This window comes from Corythoichthys intestinalis, chromosome 13 (assembly GCF_030265065.1).
Source record: "Corythoichthys intestinalis isolate RoL2023-P3 chromosome 13, ASM3026506v1, whole genome shotgun sequence".
Taxonomy (NCBI): domain Eukaryota; kingdom Metazoa; phylum Chordata; class Actinopteri; order Syngnathiformes; family Syngnathidae; genus Corythoichthys; species Corythoichthys intestinalis.
Window position 1 is genome coordinate 43802562 of NC_080407.1, and position 18979 is coordinate 43821540.

Here is an 18979-nt window from a genome sequence, read left to right on the forward strand (position 1 = left end):
CTAGAATTAAGGTTTTCGAATGGCCTTCCCACTTAAACTTGTGGACAATGCTGAAGAAACAAGTCCATGTCAGAAATCCATCAAATTTAACTGAACTGAACCAATTCTGTCAAGAGGAGTGGTCAAAGATTCAACCAGAAGCTTGCCAGAAGCTTGTGGATGGCTACCAAAAGCGCCTAATTGAAGTGAAAATGGCCAAGGGACATGTTACCAAATATTAGCGCTGCTGTATGTATATTTTTGACCCAGCAGATTTGATCACTTTTTTCTGTTCACCCATAATAAAGTCATAAAAGAACCAAACTTCATGAATGTTTTTTGTGACAAAGAAGTATCTGTTCCAATCACTCTATCAGAGAAAAATCGGAGTTGTAGAAATAACTGGAAACTCAAGAGAGCCATGACATTATGTTCTTCACAAGTGTATGTAAACTTTTGACCACAACTATCTATATTAGCTATATTAGCCTGCTATCAGAATGGCTAAATTGGCTGCAAATACGGCCTTCATAATTACGGTATTTTCCGCACTATAAGGCGCACCTGAAAGTTTTCAATTTTCTCAAAAGTCGACAGTGCGCCTTTAAAATCCGATGTCTCTTATATATGGATTATTATTACTTAATCATGGCATGACATTCCATTTAGTTCAGCTCCATCTTGTGGATGCATAACTCAAGACCAACCACTACAACAACTATTGTGCCTTGTAATGCAGTGTGCTCTATCCATTCATTGAAGGTGCGCCTTATACTCCAATGCGCCTTATGTATGGCTCAATATTCGTTAATCATGGCACAACATTCCGTGAAGCTCAGCTCCAGCTTATGGATGCATAATGCAACGCCATCCACTAGTACTACAACTACTACTGTGCCTTGTAATGCAGTGTGCCAATACATGAAAACAAATTTAAAATAGGCCATTCATTGAAGGTGCGCCTTATACTCCAATGTGCCTTATATATGGATCAATATTAATTAATCATGGCACAACAGTTCGTTTAGCTCTGCTCCATCTGGTGGATGCGTAACGCAACAGCAACCACTCTTACTACTACTACTACTACTAGGGTTGTTCCGATCATATTTTTTTGCTCCCGATCCGATCCCGATCGTTTTAGTTTGTGTATCTGCCGATCCCGATATTTCCCGATCCGATTGCTTTTTTTTTGCTCCCGATTCAATTCCAATCATTCCCGATCATTTTTCCCGATCATATACATTTTGGCAATGCATTAAGAAAAAAATGAATAAAACTCGGACGAATATATACATTCAACATACAGTACATAAGTACTGTATTTGTTTATTATGACAATAAATCCTCAAGATGGCATTTACATTATTTTTTCTGTGAGAGGGATCCAAGGATAGACAGACTTGTGACTTTGTATATTGTGACTAAGTATTGCCATCTAGTGTATTTGTTGAGCTTTCAGTAAATGATACTGTAGCCATTTAACTTCTGCCCAAATGCATGATGGGAAGTGCAACCATGACTGTGCATAGTGTCAATCACCAATTGATATATCTTCTCTGCGTTGGGAAAGAAAATAAGGTGTTAAGACAAAGATCAGTTGCTACCTTGCTTCCCCACATTGCTTCCCATGATATTTCTAATCGTGGGGAGAGGGATTATAAGGCTTTAGCCAATTAAAAAAAGGCTTCAAACTGCCATAATTCACTCTTCTCATTTTACGTTGCCTTTTATCTCTCTGTATAGGTAAAACAGCGCCATTACAGATTCAGCGCGGCAATGCGTGAGTGGGTCGAGCGGCGCATGCATTAATTGCGTAAATATTTTAACATTATACATTTTTTAATAAATTAATTGCCGCCGTTACCGGGATAAATTTGATAACCCTACCTTAAGCCTAAACTAAAGACTCTGGATGAGTGTAACATATCCTGTCAGTAACGTTAAATACAATTAGAAAACGATTTAATTAAAAAAAAATATATATATATTAAAAAAGGCATGGCCGATATTTTTTTGCTGATTCCGATACTTTGAAAATGACATGATCGGACCCGATCGATCGGGATGCCGATCGATCGGAACATCTCTAACTACTACTCCTACTACGCTTTATAATGCGGTGCGCTCTATACATGAAAACAGATTTAAAATAGGCCATTCATTGAAGGTGCGCCTTATACTCCAATGTGCCTTATACAGTATATGGCTCAATATTCGTTAATCATGCCACAACATTCTGTTAAGCTCAGCTCCATCTTGTGGATGCATAACGCAACGCCATCCACTAGTACAACTACTACTACTGCGCCTTATAATGCAGTGTGCTCTATACATGAAAACAGATTTAAAATAGGCCATTCATTGAAGGTGCACTTTATACTCCAATGCGCGTTATAATGCGGAAAATACAGTTAAATTTTTATTTTCTCTGCAGTGACTCCTATAGAGGATAATGCACCACATGACTTCTCTGTTGTACGATGCTGCCTCAAGTTCAACTTCACTACAATATTAATGAATTAGAAGAATGTTTGTGTCAACTAAAAATATATTTCCCTCCCCCGTCTTTTTCCATTTTCAAACATTTTTGAAAAATCTCCAGGGAGTCACTAGGGCAGCGCTAAAGAGCCGCATGCGACTCTAGAGCTGTGGGTTGCTAACCCCCGCTCTTGGGGGTAAGCGCCATGTCTAAACTCATTTGCGGAGGTGGTCTGTCCGACCACTGAACAAGCTGAATCAGAAAACGGATGGATGTACTACACTTGTTGATGAAAATAAAATGAAAATGATGTTTTGTGTGTACCAATCAGTCTTAAAGTGCATACGACACGAGAAAAAAAGTCTTAAATAGGATTATTATGTGAATTAGAATCATATTTTGAGACGATTCGACTATATACAACAATTTAGCAAAGCGCAGATGCGAGAAATTAGTCTTTTAATCTGCCTGTTAGCCACGCCTACCATTATTGGGCTCTAGCGTCCCCAACAGGTGGATGACGTCAGTGGGAGAATGGGAGCATCGGTTTTACTGTTCAGGCCATTGAGGGGGAATTATTCACAACGAGGAAAACGCGACAAAGAGAGCCGCAAAATGTCATTGTTTCAGTCTCTCTACTCCAATATTTTTTTACAGGATATTCTTTTTATCCATGTATTTATCCCCAATTTCTAATTAAATGGCATGGTCATGACAAATAACCGTCTTGTGCTAAATGGAATATGAAATAATAAAAATGCATTTATTCAGGACGATATGGCAAAATTACTCCAAATGGGCAAAACTGTCGACTTCACCTTTACTGTCGCACCTCCCGAACGATATTTTATGACACCTATGTCATTTCGCTTCCCCGGCTTCGGAGAATGTAAACAAACTCAGAGGCGTGACAGCTAGCCGACATGCTAACTCGAACCGAGTGATGTTTCAAAGTCCTCGAAGCGGAAAATCACACATAACTAGCCCGGATCATTTGACATGACGACTGGGTTGTCGATTGTCTTCGCCGATCAGTGGCGCCACCAGGGGGTATAAATTGGTTGGCCACCCCACTGGCCACCCCGCTTGCCAGTATATCGTTAGATTGTTGTAGCATCAGTTATGGATTTCATCCCAAATGAATGCATTTATTTTGATTTGTTAAATGTAGGGCTGTCAAATTTATCGCGTTAACGGGCGGTAATTAATTTTTTAAAATTAATCACGTGAAAATATTTATCGCAATTGACGCACTTGTGGTACGACTCATTCACGCATTGCCGCGAACAGCCTACAGTTTCGCTATTTTACTTATATACTGAGATAAGAGGCAGTGTCAAGTGAGTGGAGTAGATACAAGCATTCATTGGCAAAAGCTTTGTCATCTCTCCCACAGCAACTATAAATATTGTGGGAAGCGACGTGGGGAAGAATGACAGGAGTTGATCTCCTTCTTAACACCCTGTAGTGTACCCAACGCAGAGAAGATATAGCATTTGCAGCCACCACACGCAGTCATGGTTGCACCACTTCCCATCATGCATTTGGGCAGAACAGTTAAGTCGCTACAGTATCATTTACTGAAAGCTCAATAAATACACTACATGGCAATATTTAGTTACAATATACAAACTCTCATTTATCCTTTAAGGATTACAAGTCTTTCTATCCGTGGATCTGTTTCACAGAAAGAATGTTAATAATGTTAATGCCATCTTGTGGATTTATTGTTATAATAAACAAATACAGTACTTATGTACAGTATGTTGAATGTATATGTCCGTCTTATCTTTCCATTCCAACAATAATTTACAGAAAAATATAGCATATTTTAGAGATGGTTTGAATTGCGATTAATTACGATTAATTAATTTCTAAGCTGTGATTAACTCGATTAAAAATTTTAATCGTTTGAAATGTACACCTTATGCCTAATATACTGTATACATAACACAATAAAACAGAATTGTTGTGGAACTCAAAATGTTGACTGGACAGTTATGGACTATGCACATGAAATCATTAGTAACATCAAATATTACACAATACACCAAAGTATATCAGTAGCCGTGTCCTTAAGTCTTTCTGATAGTTTTCCCCTGACCTTTTTACTGCAATAATATAATGAAAACCTGAAATTATGGCCTTTAGTTTTGGCCACCCCAAGATTTTAAGTGGGCCCCATCTGGCCACCCCTATGAAAAATTTCTGGAGGCGCCACTGTTGCCAATCGGCAAACCGCCCGGCGGAGGGCAATTTACAGCTCGTTCCACGGAGGAGGGCGGCTGCGGTTGTTATGCAGCTAACGTGCAGCTAATGTTCATGGGGAGTCTTCTTACATGCCTATCCATGATCAAACGTAAGTAGTCCTTTAAAGAAAGTTTGTCGTGTTTACTTTGTAATCGCTGTATTCGCGGCTTTTTTTATCTCAAAGTTGCAATTTCTGATCGGTCGGAAAATTTGACAGAACACTGGGCGCCGAGTATAGTTCTCTCCCGGCAGGGGGGATGTGCGACAAGCCGCAGAGGGGGCAAGGAGCATGTCAGCCACAAAATTTAAAGCTGTAATGTGAAGTAAGGTTGGCCAACCATGTTTTTGAATAATATCAATGGCAAAACATTTATAAGCATATTTTCGTTATTTTTTTTAACGCAAACCTTCGCAACCCACAACGAAAATGCTTTTCTTCGGCAATCTTCGGAAATCTTTGGAAATTACGTCACCGGGAAGTGCGAGGGAAGTCCGGCATAGAACAGTATTGTTTGTTGCATTGCTTCTCGGTAAGATGCCACGGCGTTGTGTGGCGATGTTTTGTTCTCACTCAAACGAAAAGTTGTATGAGTGGCCAAAGGATAGCAGGGCACGTAAATGGACATCTTTCGTTCGCACGAAGCGAATGAATTTCACGCCATCATCGAGTAGTGTTCTCTGCTGCAAACACTTCGAAGATGCCTGCTTCCTTAACCGGTCTGCTTATGATCAAGGATTTGCCAAAAAGTAAGTGTGATTTTTGGGTAGATGATTGATGACTTTGTCAAAGCAGAGCTGCCAACTGTTGTGGAATGTACAGTAGAAGCTAGCGACGTTAGCCGAAAGTTAACTCGTGGCAATAGTCGTGGCATAGTTGTTGTTGTGTTCGCTAGTGTTACGTCCCAAGGACGGCTCGCCAAGGGCGTAACATAAAACGAGCCACACAATTTCACAAGTGGCACAAAATTTACACAACAATCAAACTCGCAATGAATATGTACAAAATGTAGATGAAGCGCGACTTCAGGGTAAGCCCAGTTCAAAACAACAAACAAAAGGAATCTACACTTGAACCCCACCCGCTAACTAAACCCTGATCATGAAAAAGAACGAAGAAAAGACAGCCACTAACCTAGCTTCTTACGCTAAAAAAAACAGGAGAAAACGGGTTGAACAGAAATGGCAACTTACCCCTTCTTGCTTCAGTGCTCTTATTTACAGTGGTGAACAAAAACGATCCAATAACGAATAAACACAAAAGACCTCACGGAAAAAGCGGGAGTGTATCAGACTAGCGATCAAATGCAAACGAGCGTGAATGGCGAGCAAACAGCTGGCAAGGAGGACCGCGGCAGAATGCTGTCAAATGTGAGCGTTGACAGCGGCGTTGGCACGATTCACTGCGGCTGAACACCCGCAGTGAATCATGGGAAATGTCTCGGGACAACACTGAAGTGGTGCTTTGTAATCTGTTCGCTTGTGTGAAAAAACTACATTTCCTCACGCCATTAGACGCCACTTCCTGCCGATAGCCCCAGCTAATGTTAGCTCCATGTGTTAAGAAACAAAGTTGTTAACACGTCGTGTGTTCGATACCTTTGTCAACAAAAAGCTCATAACAAGACACTATGCACGATCCGTTTAAGAGACGCTGGGACTGGAAGTAGTAGTAGCTGGTAGTACGAGGCGAGGCGGAGATGAGCGAGAAGCAAAACTTCGCGGTCGAATGTGGCGGCAGTCCGCTATTATTTTGTTTTCTTATTGTTGCCACAATAAAGTGGAGAAAGCCATCAACGACTCATTTCCTTCTTTCCCCCCAACGTTTTTATATTATTATTCTATATGCACGAGAGCTGCAGGATCTGCCAAAATGAACATGCAGTCTGATTATTATTTTTTTAAACAATGTCATCAGATAGACAAAAACATAAAATTATGTGCAAATGCCTGCATCTTCAAATCATGAAAATAATAGCCTATATTTTACCAATCTTGTAATCTCAATGGTTCTTGTCTCCATTCCACGTCAGGTAGTCTAGGCACATTGTTTGCATCCTGATTAGCGTCTGGCTAATACATGTTAGGTCCAACATAAAATTCCAAGCTCCTCTTCTTCCTCCAACTCTTCAAAAACTTGGATCTCCTCCCTTGCGCTCGATCTATTGCTTATATCACTGTTTGAATCATTGTTTGAAGGGCTTTGTATGGCGGCCGTATGGAGCGCTGCCAACGCTGTTCTCGGTGTGACGTATCACTTCCGGGTTCGTCCCCTTTCAGGCTCGAACTTCGGAAACGCGATTATTTTGTCAAATATACAACATATAAAAATTTTTTTTCATGCTTTATTTGTTGGACAATGTTTAATTACTTTAATTGTGACCCTATTTGGCATGTTATGAAATTACTGCTTTACTGCCACATATTAAAATGATCCCAGTATTTGACAAAACACGATGTTTACTTACTTCCTGGTAAGTCCAATGGTCCCACAGTAGTAGGGCTTGTTTTGGCCAACATCCACCGGTGAATGGGAACCTTTTGAAACCTCAAAAAGGCGCACACGCCTATTCTTCTTGCAGCAAGATTTTCTCTAAACGTATTAATCCGCAAAATCAGCTGAATCCTTAGTCCTTCTCATACAACAGTACGGCTGTATAGTGAAGAGGACTCCTTCTACCATACACATCACCGCGCCCTCATTCTCAACTCGAGACTGTTGCCGGAAGTCACTCATTTTCATGGTGTGAGATTCAAAAAACTAAATAAATATAGCGATCGCTTCCAATTCAGTTCAATTCAATTTTATTTGTATAGCCCAGAATCACAACAAAGTTGTCTCAAAGGGCTTTGGAGAGGCAATATGATACACAATCAGAAACAGCAAATGAAGCAACAAAGATGAATGAATAAAGTTCAAGTCCTGGGTATCCCCCATCCTTAGACCCTACACGTCGGCAAGGAAAAACTCCAAAAACTCCAGAGTCTTTGGGAGAAAATGAGAAACCTTGGGGAGTACCACAGTCAGGAGAGATCCACTCCTGGATAGACAGGAAGCCCCAGGACTGCTAATGGGAATTAGCAGGCGAAGTTACAGTCCGTAAAGATGCAGTGGAGTAAAGGAACAAGAACAGGTCCATCTAGCCAGATGAGACAGGGGTAGCAACGAGGACGTCCATCCAGCCAGGGGTCCGGACAGTCAGGAGGCTGAAGGAGAGGGGACACCGGGTGACTAGTGATGAAGAGACTAGACAACTAGCTATTAACATTGGAAAATAGAAATAAAGTAAGACAAGTGGTAGGTAGAGTGAGAAAAAGGAGATAGAACTCAGTGGCTGTACTTTCCCAGCATTATCGCTTCTAGTGCAGTTTAGACTAAACTGTGAGTCTACTCCGACTTCAACTAGCCTGACCATAAGCTTTGTCAAATAGGAACGTTTTTAATCTAATCTTTAATGTGCAGACTGTTTCTGCTTCTTTGATATTAGCTGAAAGCTGATTCCATGAAACGGGCTTGGTGGCTAAAGGCTTTAGCTCCGACAGTACTTTAGAAACCCTGGGAACTACCTGCATTCTTAGAGCGGATGTGTGTGTTCCACACACATCCAAGCGGTCCATTTCATTCAGGAGCATAAAATAACGCGTGTATTATGAAATAAACATGCTTTTTCAGAATTTTTGGGAGGCGCACGTCAGGCTATAGCCCGGTCGCGCCTCCTTAAATTACGCCCCTGCGTAAAACTCACGAGATTTGGTCAAAATTTGTTACGTCATGTCCAAACACCTTTTACAGAAGACGTCGGGATAAAAATAATCTGAGCGGAACAGATAGAGGACGAGAGGTGAAGAATGGGAGGGGCGCTGCATGGCAAACAGACGGAGGGGGGGTTAAAAATAGCAAAGTGCAGCAGATGAGTAGGAAACAACACGTTAGCATTGTCAAGAAGTTCTTTGGCTAACGGATGTCATATCTGCTAGAGGGAGCGAGCGGGAAGGCATTATGGCGGCCGTTATGCAGAAAATATAAACAGTTTGCAACGTTGGCAGAAAACAATGACACCGCAGGGGGAAAGAGGAGGCGTGCACGTGTGTGTGTGCGCGTGTGAGGCAGAAAGGAGATCTGAGATCGCGGCCATTAAGGCAGAGGAGGCAGCAGCAACATGCAGTAACCCGTTTTATATTTTCTGCCATATAGAGAGACAGTATATATAATATATACTAATATAATATATATACAATGGAGAAAATAAGTATTGAATGTGTCAACTGTTTTCCCATTACTGTCATCCCTCACTTACCGCTATTAATAGGGATCGGAACCGGCCGCATCAGGTGTAAAACCACAAAGTAGTGTAACCCCCTATTTTTAACCATAGACTTCATAATACTTGACATTACATGGGAAACGGGGCTGATCTGTCGGGGTCCTATTTTCAAAAACTTCAAATATTTTCAAAACCAAAGCTGCTACTGACCTAAAACCAAAACAGGCACCTATCTTAGCCATATATGAGTCTCCATGAGCAGCGGCATCAAAAAATTCAAAGTCGTTCCCTTATAAAAACCCGATTAATTATTTTTTTTATATAACAAAACTTCGTCACCTATATTTTCAGGATCAATAGCAATTTTTAACATATACAGTGGGGAGAACAAGCATTTGATACACTGCCGATTTTGCAAGCCATGTAGAGGTCTATAATTTGTATCATGAGTTCTCTACAACTGTGAGGGACGGAATCTAATACAACAATCCAGAAAATCACATTGTATAATTTTTAAATAATAAATTTATATTTAACTGCATGAAATAAGTATTTGATACATTACCAACTAGTAAATATTTCGGCTCTTAGTTCTTTTTTAAGAACCCCTCCCTGTTCTCCACTCATTACCGGAAGTAACTGCACCTGTTTGAACTTGTTATCTGTATAAAAGACACCTGTTCACATGCTCAAACAAACAAACTCCAACCTCTCCACAATGACCAAGACCAAAGAGCTGTGTAAGGACATCAGGGATAAAATAATAGACCTGCACAAGGCTGGGATGGGCTACAGGAAAATAAGCAAGCAGCTTGGTGAGAAGGTAACAACTGTTGGAGCGATTATTAGAAAATACTAGAAGTTCAAGTTGACGGTCAATCTGCCTCATTCTGGGGCTCCATGCAAGATCTCACCTCATCACTGATCATGAGGAAGGTGAGGGATCAGCCCAGAACTACACGGCAGGACCTGGTCAATGACCTGAAGAGAGCTGGAACCACAGTCTCGAAGAAAACCATCGGAAACACATTATGCCGTCATGGATTAAAATCCTACAGCGCACGCAAGGTCCCGCTGCTGAAGCCAGTGCATGTCCAGACACGTCTGAAGTTTGCCACTGACCATCTGGATGATCCAGAGGAGCAATGGGAGAAGGTCGTGTGGATGGATGAGACCAAAATTGAACTTTTTGGTCCAAACTCGGCTCGTTGTGAAACATGGAGGAGGAAAAATCATTTTTTGGGGCTGCTTCTCTGCCAAGGGTACAGGACGACTGCACCGTATTGAGGGAAGGATGAATGGGGCTATGTATCGCCAGATCTTGGCTGACAGCCTCCTTCCTTCAGTGAGAGCCCTGAAGATAGGTCGTGGCTGGGTCTTCTAGCATGACAACGACCCAAAGCACACAGCCAAGGCAACTAAAGAGTGGCTCCGTAAGAAGCATTTTAAGGTACTGGAGTGACCTAGCCAGTCACCAGATCTGAACCCGATAGAAAACCTATGGAGGGAGCTGAAAGTCCGTGTTGCCCGGCAGCAGCCCCGAAACCTGGAGGCTCTGGAGAAGATCTGCATGGAGGAGTGGGCCAAAATCCCTGCTGCAGTGTGTGCAAATCTTGTCAAGGACTACAGGAAACGTTTAGTATCTGTAGTAGCAAACAAAGGTTTCTGTACCAAATATTAAGTTCGATTTTTGTGATGTATGAAATACTTACAGTGGGGCAAATAAGTATTTAGTCAGCCACTAAATGTACAAGTTCTCCCACTTGAAAATATTAGCGAGGCCTGTAATTGTCAACTTGGGTAAACCTCAACCATGAGAGACAGAATGTGGGAAAAAAAAACAACAAAATCACATTGTTTGATTTTTAAATAATTTATTTGCAAATCATGGTGTAAAATAAGTATTTGGTCAATACCAAAAGTTCATCTCAATACTTTGTTATGTACCCTTTGTTAGCAATAACAGAGGCCAAACGTTTTCGTCTTCGCTCTTCACAAGCTTTTCACACACTGTTGCTGGTATTTTGGCCCATTCCTTCATGCTGATCTCCTCTAGAGCAGTGATGTTTTGGGGCTATCGTTGGGCAACACGGACTTTCAACTCCCTCCACAGATTTTCTATGGGGTTTGGATCTGGAGACTGGCTAGGCCACTCCAGGACCTTGAAATGCTTTTTACGAAGCCACTCCTTTGTTGCCGTGGCTGTGTGTTTGGGATCATTGTCATGCTGAAAGACCCAGCCTTCAATGCCCTTGCTGATGGAAGGAGGTTTTCACTCAAAATCTCTCGATACATGGCGCCATTCATTCTTTCGTTTACACCAGTGCTTCTCAATTATTTTCTGTTACGCCCCCCCAAGGAAGACGTAAATGTTTCGCGCCCCCACCAAACTCTCTGCCGCCACTGTAAATAGTATCATTTGTCTATAAAATTACTATTATAAATACGCATCTGCCTAACATTGTGTCCTTTTCTTCTAATAAAGAAAAAAAGTAACATAGATCAACTTATAATAAAGTATAGCTTTATTAACATTGTTTTGTTTGTAACAGAGAAGACTTGACGTGCATCAATTTGACTGAATTAAAAAAAAAAGTCACATCCAAACTGTAAAAAATACACTCAAGGTACATTTTTGACCATTTGATACAGAAAAATAAAATGTAATAAATTCAGTAAATAATAACAAATTAAAATTGATTAGTAACATTCACTCATGAGGACAAACTGAATAAAAGAAAAAAAGAGTGTCCTTGGACAGAGGGACAGTTTTTATTTTTGCTGCTCACAGTATTACCTCCTTTGCAATGGTGTGGAGTTATTTTGCAATGAGCATGCTAACAATGCTCACTGGTTTACTGATATAACACTGACAAAGCAGGACTGTTGTTGGCAATATTCGGCACGTTTTCGCTGAAAAACAGTCAAGCGGCTTATCAATGAGATTGGGGTCTAATGTCTTTAAGATGCGTCTTAATTGATTTGGCTTCTGCCTGGCCGCTATAATTATTTTTAGACACAGTAAACAGTGTCTTTCCTCATCACCCACTGTATTAAAAGTCAAAGCTAAAAGGCAAACGGCACGAAAAAAGCGCATTCTCGGCGGCCGAGGTAGAACCGTAGGTGAGGGCGGTCGTCGTGACGATCCCAAGCCGAAAATGGCACTTCTCGGGCGGCGACGTGAGAACCGGACAAGACAGTGGGTCGCTGCGTGAGTGAGTCCGGTCGGAAAACGGCTTTCGAAAACAACGGCGGCACACTGCTCTTTATATCTGTTTTCTGTGTGTGCTGAGTGCTCTTCCTTAGTTCAAAAATACTGCGCGCACTCTGAAAATGAGAGCGCCACTGCCACCCACTGAGTGGATGTGCAAGTACACCAGGGGCGCACGGCCGACTATTTGAGAAGTACTGCTTTACACAGATCAGTCATATTGGTCCCTTTGCAGAAAAACAGCCCCAAAGCATGATGTTTCCACCCCCATGCTTCACAGTGGGTATGGTGTTCTACGGATGCAATTCAGTATTCTTTCTCCTCCAAACACGAGAACTGTTGTTTGCCCCTTACCGTCAGGCATTGCGCAGGATCAGTGAGAAGTGACATGTCAAGTAAATTATGAAGTCTATGGCTAACATTTTACAATGTTTAATGTAGCTGTGTTTGCTTATTTTGTATGTCTGAACTTTAATTCTACACTGTGTTGATGACCAGTAAACATATGTGAAAGGAATTAGAGTGTCGTATGCAATCAACACGCATGTGTGCCGAGTAAATCGCACCCAGGAAAATTACTAAAGATGTCCCGATCGATCGGGATGTCGATCGTTCGGGTCCGATCACGTCATTTTTAGTTTCCCATCATTCTTGAGAGGAATTCTTAATCAGGCTGCCTAGGCAATACTTTTCGCCAAGATCGTCATCCACTGAAATTGGTACGCCCACCGGTGTCATGCTAATGTACTTACCCCAGTCAAAAATTGTATCCCCTGGGCGGAGCCACATGGAGGTAGATTTGTGTCTTTATTATTCAATCCAAAAAAAGTTGCTTCAATCAAAATATATATTTTCAACCAAAAAAAAAGTCGCTTCAATCAAAAAAAATGTGTTTGAATGCAAAAATATATTTGAAACTCGAAAAAACTCAAAAAATGGCATGTGAAAGCTATTTTTTCTCTGATTCCTAATTTATATAGGAATATAGGAATTTATATCGGAATCGGCAAAAAAATATCGGACATGCCTTTTTTTAATATACATATATATATATATATGGCGGAAAACACTCAGGTGACTTGAAGTTCCGCTCTGAGACCCCCAATTTGACCAGAATTCAAAATTGTCCAATATGCACGTGTGATACATCATTGGAAAGCTTAAAATCTCAATTTTCTTGGGGAAGAAAAAATTTGAACAGGAGGGCATTTTTTTAAAAAAAACATTTTTTAAACAGCAAAACCCTATCTGGTGGTGAGAACACGCGAGAGCAGAATTACAGACGCCATGACCTTAACGAGATATTATCGCGTACTTATCTTGTTTTGATCTGAAAACTCCACGTAGCATGTATCACTGAGTGTCAAGACACAGCTGTGAATGGCCAAAGCTGGATTTTTTTGGGATTTTATGTGTGAAACATGGTAATACAACAAGGGTTGCGATGCAGAAATCGCAGACATCAAGGAGTAGTTGAGATGTTCTTTTTCATATATTTACCCTTTTAAATGTTGTTTTTCAATTTTTCTTGGTTTGGATCGATTATTTATCATCTAACATATCGGAGAAAATGCGATAGTAACAATAAAAATACAATTAAGCGATAGTTATGAGGAAGATATCCGTGACTTTTTTTACAGACACCAATTTTTTCGATGTGACGTAATTTTTGTAAGTTTAAAATATGCGAGTGAATAATTTTTTTTAAGTCTTTTTTTTTTTTTTTAAACGAAATATTAGACATCAATTAATGATTCTAAGCTAAAAATGACAGACATTTTGGATAATAAATATGATTACCTAACTTGTTTTCATGGGTGGGTTGAAACAAAAACGGTTGTGCGACGTCTGTAAACGGGGGTTTTCAGGGTAAAACGGGCAAATTAAAAATAGTTCGGGAGCTTAATGTGCCATGAATCTGCTGTGGCAGCATATGGACATATTGTTCTATCAAACACAACAGTTGTTTTGGCTTAAAATACAGCAGTTTCTTTTAAAGAGGAGTGCAAGAGCAGAAACTGCTTTTTCAGTCTCTTCTGTGTTTTCCGCCATATATATATTTAAATTAAATCGTTTTCTAATTGTATTTAACGTTACAGACAAAATGTCTTACATTCATCCAGAGTCTTTAGTTTTGGCTTAAAGTAGGGCTATCAAATTTATCGCGTAACGGCGGTAATTAATTTTTTAAAAAATTAATCACGTTAAAATATTTAATGCAATTAACGCATGCGCTGCACGACCCACTCACGTATTGTCGCGTTCAATCTATAATGGTGCCGTTTTACATATATAGAGAGCTAACAGGCAGCGTAAAATGAGTAGAGAGAATTTTGGCAGTCTTTGGAGCCTCTTTTTAATTGGCTAAAGCCTTAAAATCCCTCTCTCAACAAACAGAAATATCGTGGGAAGCAATATGGGGAAGAACGGTAGTGGTTGATCTTTTCCTTAACACCCTATGTTACTTCCCAACGCATATCGTGGGAAGCAATATGGGGAAGAACGGTAGTGGTTGATCTTTTCTTTAACACCCTATGTTACTTCCCAACGCAGAGAAGATATATCAATTGGTGCCTCTACGCACAGTCATGGTTGCACTGCCCATCATGCATTTGGGCAGAACAGTTAACTGGCTACAGTATCATTTACTGAAAGCTCAACAGATACACTAGATGGCAATATTTAGTCACAATTTACAAAGTCACATTTATCCTTTAAGAATTACAAGTCTTTCTATCCGTGTATCCCTCTCAAAGAAAGAATGTTAATAATGTAAATGCCATCTTGAGGATTTATTGTCATAATAAACAAATACAGTACTTATGTACTGTATGTTGAATGTATATATTCGTCCGAGTTTTATTCATTTTTTTCTTAATGCATTGCCAAAATGTATATGATCGGGGAAAATTATCGGGAATGATTGGAATTGAATCGGGAGCAAAAAAACATGATCGGAACAACCCTAAAAATTACTGACCTTATTTTTATTTACCGTGCGATTAATTGACTCATTGCGTATCGTGACAGGCTTACACAGGGTGAGGGGTCCCATTTATTCTCATTGCACATTTGTTCCGCCACTGGTTTTATGGATTGTTTTTTTTTCTCTCTCATCAGAATCTCGAGCTTTCCTGAAGACCACCATCATGTTCTAGCAGTGTGGAGTCCACTACCTCGTCCTCCTCAGACGGGATGATGCCCCCCACCATCGCATTATTAAAAAAATTAATTTGAAGAAAAATTCATGTGACTTCCTTCCGGTATTTTTCCCCCCTTCCGCAAAGCATGCTGGAATGGACGGACGTCAAGGCTCTTTGGCAGAACTTGAGTCCACCTCATTGGCTGGCCCACTCGAATTGGAAGGAAATCAACTCATGGGCGCTGAAATGAGACACTGTGAAAAAAGAATTTTCCGGAATATGAGGCGGGGGCTTCTGTCTCGTTTCATGACGAATCTTTTTACCCAAATTGCAACTACTCCTCCACCTTCTCGTCTTGAACTAAAGTGTTTTCTATCACTTTGAAGGACATCTTAGACAAAAAAACCTTTTTTTTATGACAACAAAGTGATTTTTAGACTATTATATCCTCAAGCTGACCAAGAAGTAGTTGTATGATGAGTGAGTTGAGTAGCACTTTTTTTCTTCTTCTTCAAATCGGCTCCACTTTGGAACTTTGCCAGCCGCGCTTTTTGCGTGAACTCTTGTCTGTTCTTTGTGAACTGAAAATGTACAGGAACGATTCACGTGTGTAGATAGACGTGACACTGGCTCGTTGGAACTTTTTTCGTTTTGTGTGACTGAGCGCAAATATACATGATTACAATGACGTACTTGGTGCTCTTTTTTGTTTGCAAAGTCTTTCCTCTTACTTCCTCTCGCGCTTCGTCTCCATCCCTTTTACCAAATAGTTGATGTCACTTTTTCCATTTCCCCATAATGGAAGCCTCGAGAGCTGAGCGATGGACGGCGCATCCCGGGGATGAGGAGCGATGGACGAGGGATGATGGAAGGAATGAGGAAGGATGAAGAGGTGACGGCGTGAAGGATGTGAGTAGCTACGCGGGAGAAAATGAAGGAGAAGCAAACAGCTTTAGAGTAGCAGTGGGCTAAATGAGAGACTGAAAAAGAAACAGAAGAGGGAATTGACCACATTTGAACTGCGTGCAGCGTAAAATCTTAAAGGGGAAAAAAGAAAGTTTAGGGTTGCAGCTATCGACTATTTAAATAATTGATTAATCAATTAGTTCGAATATTCGAGCAATCAAATTAGGAATGTTTAATGCGCTGCAGAATCAATTTTAGGGGATGTAAATCAAAAATGCTAATAGAAAATAAAATTCCCAAGTTTTTTTTTTTTTTTCAAACGATGCAGAATTGCACTTTCAACACAGGAGCAATAAATGCATTTAAAAACTAGAAAATGCAATTTCTGGAGAAATTACTCTGCGTCTGTGCTGTGTGGAGATACAGATCTGTTTGGGGACATTTTGGGGACAATATAAGGTGACTTCCTGTTGATTTGGGGACATTTGGGGGGCGTGTCCTGGTAATATCAGGTTATTTGGGGGGGTGTCCTGGTCATATCAGGTCAATTGGAGACATTTGGGGGGCGTGTCCTGGTCATATCAGGTCATTTGGGGCCATTTGGGGGGCGTGTCCTGGTCATATCAGGTCATTTGGGGACATTTGGGGGGCGTGTCCTGGTCATAGCAGGTCATTTGGGGGGCGTGTCCTGGTCATATCAGGTCATTTGGGAACATTTGGGGTGCGTGTCCTGGTCATATCAGGTCATTTGGGGATATTTGGGGGGTTGTCCTGGTCATATCAGGTCAATTGGGGACATTTGGGGGGCATGTCCTGGTAATATCAGGTCATTTGGGGACATTTGGGGGGCGTGTCCTGGTAATATCAGGTCATTTGGGGATATTTGGGGGGCGTGTCCTGGTCATATCAGGTCATTTGGGAACATTTGGGGGCGTGTCCTGGTAATATCAGGTCATTTGGGGGGGTGTCCTGGTCATATCAGGTCAATTGGGGACATTTGGGGGGCGTGTCCTGGTCATAGCAGGTCATTTGGGGGGCGTGTCCTGGTAATATCAGGTCATTTGGGAACATTTGGGGTGCGTGTCCTGGTCATATCAGGTCATTTGGGGATATTTGAGGGGTTGTCCTGGTCATATCAGGTCAATTGGGGACATTTGGGGGGCATGTCCTGGTAATATCAGGTCATTTGGGGACATTTGGGGGGCGTGTCCTGGTAATATCAGGTCATTTGGGGATATTTGGGAGGGTGTCCTGGTCATATCAGGTCAATTGGGGACATTTGGGGGGCGTGTCCTGGTCATATCAGGTCAATTGGGGACATTTGGGGGGCGTGTCCTGGTAATATCAGGTCATTTGGGGACATTTGGGGGGCGTGTCCTGGTCATATCAGGTCAATTGGGGACATTTAAGGGGAGTGTCCTGGTAATATCAGGTCATTTGGGGACATTTGGGGGGCGTGTCCTGGTCATATCAGGTCATTTAGGGACATTTAGGGGGCCTGTCCTGGTAATATCAGGTCATTTGGGGACATTTGGGGGGGTGTCCTGGTCATATCAGGTCATTTGGGGCCATTTGGGGGGCGTGTCCTGGTAATATCAGGTCATTTGGGGATATTTGGGGGGGTGTCCTGGTCATTTTTATAATAACCATCCCCTCTGATTGTTCATTTTCCCAATAGTCCATTGTCGATCGTGGCAATGTGCAATCGTTATGTTGATTAGATCCAGTAGATTATTTCATAGTTCAGTAATTAGTTTATTCAGTTGATTCGATCCAGAAGATAGGGAATAGCTGAGGACCGATGGTAGGCCGTGTCCGCCACCCTCCTTTTGTCGACTTAATCCTCATCGCAGTTTTCGTTCCTTGCTGACTCCCGACGAACATTCATCTCAAGGTTGCGCAGCTTCGTAGTAGGTTGCATCGCCGTTCCAGTTGTGGACTCATGGCCTGGGGGACTGGCGTTGCTAGGTCCTTCAGACCGTCCCAGCGATCACTGTCCCACCTGGCACAATCAGAAGCTGCCATCAGCGCACTAAAGGAAACATCCTCGATATCGTTCCACTTCAAGTGTGGTCAGACACAGCAGCCGCCATCTACCCCAGCTATCCTCCACAATATCCAGACGTTAAAATGTTTTCCAGGCAGGCGCGTTGTCCAGGTTCTGGCAGGACAGTGGCCAATCGACCAGTCCCATGTCGTTACAAAGCCTGGAAACGACTTTGCAAGTTATACGGAAGGCTATAAGTTGAGGCTTTGGACATCATCTGTCCCGTTTTGAAATGTATTAAATCATACAACTTCAATAACTAAGATTTGATGAATAACTCGTGTGTGTGTGCTGTGTATTTTGCCTTATGAATAATCCGTATTGCTTTTTTTTGGATGACCAACAGAGGGTGTAATCGAGATTTGTAGGCGTTTCCCCAAATTTCGGCGCAGTATGTCAAATAGGGCAAAAACAGTGCACTATAAATTATTTGAAGGGCCCTGTGATCTAGTACATTTTGAGCTCTGTAAAGAATGGAGACGCTCCTAGCTAATTTATTTTTCAGTTGTCTTATATGTGCATTCCATGTTAATGAATCATCAAGTATTATACCTAATACCTTGTGTTCTCTAACACGTTCAATAGCACCATTTCCTGAGACAGTCAGGAAATTAGAATATTGTGTATTCTAATTTCCTGAGACAGTCCTGTATATATACACAGGACTGTCTCAAAAAATTAGAATATTGTGTATTCTAA

At 41.3% G+C, this 18979-nt stretch overlaps 1 protein-coding gene across 2 annotated transcripts in view; it reads left to right on the forward strand.

The window, feature by feature from the left end:
• Window positions 1–16344, forward strand: part of LOC130928738 (dachshund homolog 2-like) — a 114541-nt gene extending 98197 nt beyond the window's left edge. The window contains exon 12 of one of the 2 annotated variants that reach the window (XM_057855468.1): window positions 15305–16344. In XM_057855468.1, the coding sequence (XP_057711451.1) occupies window positions 15305–15342 (38 nt within the window). In that variant the 3' untranslated portion in view covers window positions 15343–16344. The remainder of the gene's footprint in view (window positions 1–15304) is intronic. The other variant, XM_057855469.1, reaches the window with a different exon arrangement.
• The last annotated feature ends 2635 nt before the right edge of the window (window positions 16345–18979 follow it).